The sequence below is a fragment of the Monopterus albus genome, unplaced genomic scaffold, assembly GCF_001952655.1.
Source record: "Monopterus albus unplaced genomic scaffold, M_albus_1.0 scaffold95.1, whole genome shotgun sequence".
Lineage (NCBI taxonomy): Eukaryota > Metazoa > Chordata > Actinopteri > Synbranchiformes > Synbranchidae > Monopterus > Monopterus albus.
The window spans coordinates 272,264-277,112 of NW_018127975.1; the positions used below are offsets into that span (position 1 = coordinate 272,264).

The following is a 4,849-nucleotide window of genomic DNA, read 5'->3' on the forward strand; positions in this document are numbered from 1 at the left end:
CTGGACATTGTATGTGGAGTGCCTCAAGGTTCAGTTTTGGGAGCTAAATTATTTATATTATACATTAACGATATATGCAAGGTTTCGGATTTAGTGAAAGTGGTCTTATTTGCTGATGACACTACCATATGGGCATCCGGGCAAAACCTACAATTACAATTGGGGGAGCTAATATAGAACGAGTATATGAAATTAAATTTCTAGGTGTCATAGTTGATGATAAATTCACCTGGAAATTTCATATCAGATATATTCAGCACAAAATAGCAAAAAAACATATCGATATTGGCAAGGGTTAGATATATTTTGGACGGGAAAGCACTACACATTTTGTATTCTTCACTGATTTTACCATACTTAGAGTATGGCGTTGAAAACTGGTGAAATACATACACATACAAAATCTCACTTCAACCATTGTATATATTACAAAAAAGAGCGATAAGAATTGTGCATAAGATGGGATATAGGGATCACACCAATGGAGCTTTCATACAGTCTTATAGGGATCACACCAATGCAGCTTTCATACAGTCTAAATTGTTAAAATTTTTGGATATAGTGGGATATAAGACTGCTGTGTTTATGTATAAAGCCAGGAACAATTTATTACCTGGTGGAATTCAAAAACTATTTAATGAAAGGGAAGGGGGATACAATCTAAGGGGTCAGTTAAATTTAAAAATTCATGCTATACGTACAACCAAAAAAAATTTTGTGTTTCCATAAGTGGGGTAAAACTATGGAATAATTTAAGTGTGGACATAAAAAACAGTAATAGAATTGATGAGTTTAAACATAAATATAAAAGTATGTGTCAATCAAGATATATGCAAGAATAGGCTCAATGATTAATCAGATGGAACATTGTGGGTGTGGTGTAAGAATGTTAACACTATGTAATATTTTTACTTGTGTGATGTAGAAGATAATTATCAAAGTATGTGATTATGTAAGAATGTTAACAGTCTGTAATATTTTTTAGTATATCACTAGCGTGGTGTAGAACAAAATTATCTATGTAGTAATACTGCTTGCAAACCAATGATGGTAAGATGATGTTATAGGGTAGGAATAGATAAGTCTAACTTCTTCCTACTCCGTTCAAGCATGTACTAGGTATAAGCAAATTGATAATGCATTTGTGGATATGTGTGAAAATATGTGTGTTTACATACTGACTGTCGTTACATGTTTGAAAGAATAAATCAAATCAAAATCAAATCAAATCAAATAGCTGAATTTATACATTTATTACACAAGGTTTTCTGTTTTGTTCTGAAATTTGCTGTGGGTACCTTCTCTGCCATAGCTCACTAGATTTAGCAATAAAAACAGCTGGAACATGACTGCCCACAACTGCAATGCCTTGTGGGACATGCTTGGCTCACACATTGAGTGCACATGCAGAGTGCATGCAAGTAGAAAGTAGGCTGACAGGCAGGTAGGCCATTCAATGGTTTTGCTTGGGATGAGTAAAATTATTGGTCAAGATTTTTTCAGCCCTGTTGCTGCCACAGATGAGAGGGTTTTTTTTTCTTTATGTTGTCAGTGCATTTAATGAATTCATTGCCATCAGGGTGAAAAGAGAAATTCAAAAACAAAAAATGCTTCTGGAAGGAATCGCCAACCCTACGTTTAATTTTTGTGCCTCAAAAAGCACAGTGAGAGCCTCTATACTCGAGTAAAACATACGTGGTCAGTAATGTTGATTCCTATTCTGATTTGGTAACCAAAAACAATACATAAGACAGCCTAGTACCCTGTGCTATAAAAACCATGAACAAACTGCTGTAAAATATTCCTATGTGGAGAGATTTTTAAAAGTCTATCAACACAGATATTGCTGTATTTCTGATGATTTGTGATCATGTTTGTTCTTTTTACTGTTTATTGTCTTGAATGATGAGAATTGCCCACCTTGGTGAAAAGTTAAAACGTATTCTTGTTGTTTTTTTTTTAATTGTGAGCATGTTTTCTAGCAATCTATCACATTAAACAAGTGGCTCACCATATCAAATGGAGCTACCTCATGTAAATGTGATGGTTCCCAGCTTTTTGTACTGTCAAAATGTCATAGAATTCATATTACAAAAACAATCTATATCAGATTGTTCACTGATTTAAAAAATGTTTGCACTGCAGAAGTAAACAAAGAATTTACATGGTTACTGTATTTGTTTTTATATTGTTCCTATCTGATTAAAAATGAAACAAGCTGCTCAATCACACCTCACTGAAGCTTAAACAGAGATTAGATTTGTTAAATGATCTCCTGTCCTGTTTTCTCAGATTGATCACTATGCCCAGAGGGATCTGAAGAAGGGCCTCCATCTCTTTGGTACTGAAGGCAATGTGGGGCTGACCAATGCCTGGATGATAGTGCAAACTGATGTAAGATGTGAGATCACAGGAGGTGATAGCGGGTGGTGGTGTTTTGAGTGAACTTATTATGTAACCCTGTTTAAATAATTTTTGTGTGAGCAAACATTTTCACTTGTCTTAGCTAATGCCAACACTACATCACCTCCTCTTAACTATGGAGTCTCACAGGGATCCATTTTTGGGCCTTTACTATTCTGTGTTTAGATGCTCCCCTTCAGACACAACATTTGGGAGCATAAAGTCTCCTTCTCTTTCCTTCCTCCCTTCTCCTTACTATGCTGATGACACACAGAGCTACCTCCCACTCAGAACATCAGATCCACGTATCTCCTCTTCTCTCCTGACCTGCCTATCTGACTTTCACGGTTGGATGTGTCAAAAACCTTTACAGCTCAACCAGGACAAGACACCTGATCCTCCTAAAGAGAAATGTTCATTAGAGAATAGGTGTGAAAGCCTATCAGCCTTTAACTGTTAAGCTGTCGGCTAAAGACCGTCTGACTTATACTTGACTTTCAGTGGGCAAATGAAAGCAACTCTGAGATCTTGCTTTCTTCAACTTGGGAACATTGTTAAATTAAGAGTACGTATTCCTCTCTCACGCTGATCTAAATAAAGTAGTGCATTGCTAATCTGACATTAAATCCACACACACAGTATAGACTAAAATAGGCCTGGTACAAAGGTTTTCTCAAAGCAGCATGATGTGATATCACATTAGCCACAGTGCTGTAGTGGATGTACACAGTACCTGTGAAAAGATGTGTGTAAGGTGAGCTCCGCCTACAGACATTGTACTGTAACACATGCAATGCTGCGGCACAAACACGCTGTTATCGTGGAAAACGTAGCCAATTATCTCTGGAGAGATAACGTGTCACAGTGTGACTTTTTCAATGGCTACCAATGTGAATTCAGTTGTTGCATCACCACTGATTTCCTGCAACACGAATTATTCTGGGCTCAGACAAAACAGAATAAATCGCTTAGAAAGCAGCTGCACAGCTTCTGGCCAGGCTGTGAAAGTAACAATATATAATATTGTTCCTGTTTAGGTTTCTCTTCATCCACATGATTTTCAAAACTGATTTTTAAATTGTATTGTTAACATTTAAAGTCCCTTATGTATCTGTTCATAATCTGAGGTCATAATCTAGCAGCTGGTTACTGGTTATGCCAAGAGCAAACCTTGTTATAAGGGGTGACCGTACCTTGGCAGTCAGGGCCCCAGTGCTGTGGAATACTCTACTGGAATATTTCAGGATGGCTAGCTTGTGTCTACTACTACATCCCCTTTGAAATCCTATTGTTTTGGTTAGTTTGTTTTTTATTTGGTTTTCTTTTTAAGATTTTCTTTGGTAATCTTTTGTGTGTTTGTGGTTATCTAATTTCTTCATTATTATATTGATATGACATTTAAAGCAATATGTTTTTCTTTCTCTGCTTGGCAGTTTTCTAAGATCATGATGCTTTGAAAAACAAACATTCTGTTGTGAACATCACATCTCATTCAATATTACCTTCAGTGCCATTTAGCGAGTCAAAGCAGGCAAACTATGTTGTTACAAGCTGAGATGCATGACATTTCAACTGTATTATTAATGCTTACTTTTGCTGTTGGCAGGCTGTTTGTACTGCTGTGACCACATTAAATTAAAAGGAAATAGTCCAATGCTGAAGGTCCATTTCATGGCCACTACTAGATATTGCAGAAAAGCATTTAGGGTAATAAGGCTGCTTTAAGATTGCAATGCCTCATCAGAAGATTTAGATAATTAATGAAGTTACTGCTGCTGTGCCACTTGCATAAATTGCACACTGAATACATGGAATTCAGCGCTCCCTCCTAATTGCTATGCTAAAGTGGTGCGCTAGTGCCATCCCACATTTTCTTAATTTTTCTTTCCTCAAAAGCTGCTTATTTCCTAAATGCCAGGAATCCTGGAGTCCTATCTGTACTTTACTTTCAGCTGGCCTGATAAGCATGACAGGGGTCATGTGCAATCCAAGCAAAGCACAGGGAGATGGGAGCATCACACATTTTATTTTAATTGTGTCAGGAAGACAGCGTACATTCTATAACCTACTACTTACTGGTTCTTTGGTGTCTATAGTAGTTACTTACTTCTTTTCATTGCTCTTATCTTTTTTCAATGCCCCTGTGACACACTCGGTGCCCTGTCCACAGTGTCCACAGTGTGTGATGCGTGTGCACTGTTTGTAGCTGCACTGCTAACCTGTTTGTAGTTAATGGGATCTGGAGGTTTGCAAGCATGCTGACAAAAATACAGCAATTTTTTTAAAAGTGTCAGAAAAACTGTCTGAAATACCTCCACTGACAGCAAAATACATTTAGAGCTTTTCTAGTTTAAATGCGGCCGTAAAATGCTGTCAGAGAGATTAACGCAAACATCATAGTCTTTCTGAGGTAATCTTTGTTTCCTGCTCTAACTTTGATGTGCTT

The 4,849-nt window shown here is 37.0% G+C and overlaps 1 protein-coding gene across 4 annotated transcripts in view; it reads left to right on the forward strand.

The window, feature by feature from the left end:
* tspan4a (tetraspanin 4a) overlaps positions 1-4,849 on the forward strand; it is a 120,247-nt gene that overhangs the window by 105,932 nt on the left and 9,466 nt on the right. For all 4 annotated transcript variants that reach the window (XM_020608806.1, XM_020608807.1, XM_020608804.1 and 1 more), the window contains one exon: positions 2,293-2,394. In XM_020608806.1, coding sequence (XP_020464462.1) covers positions 2,293-2,394 — 102 coding nt within the window. The remainder of the gene's footprint in view (positions 1-2,292; positions 2,395-4,849) is intronic.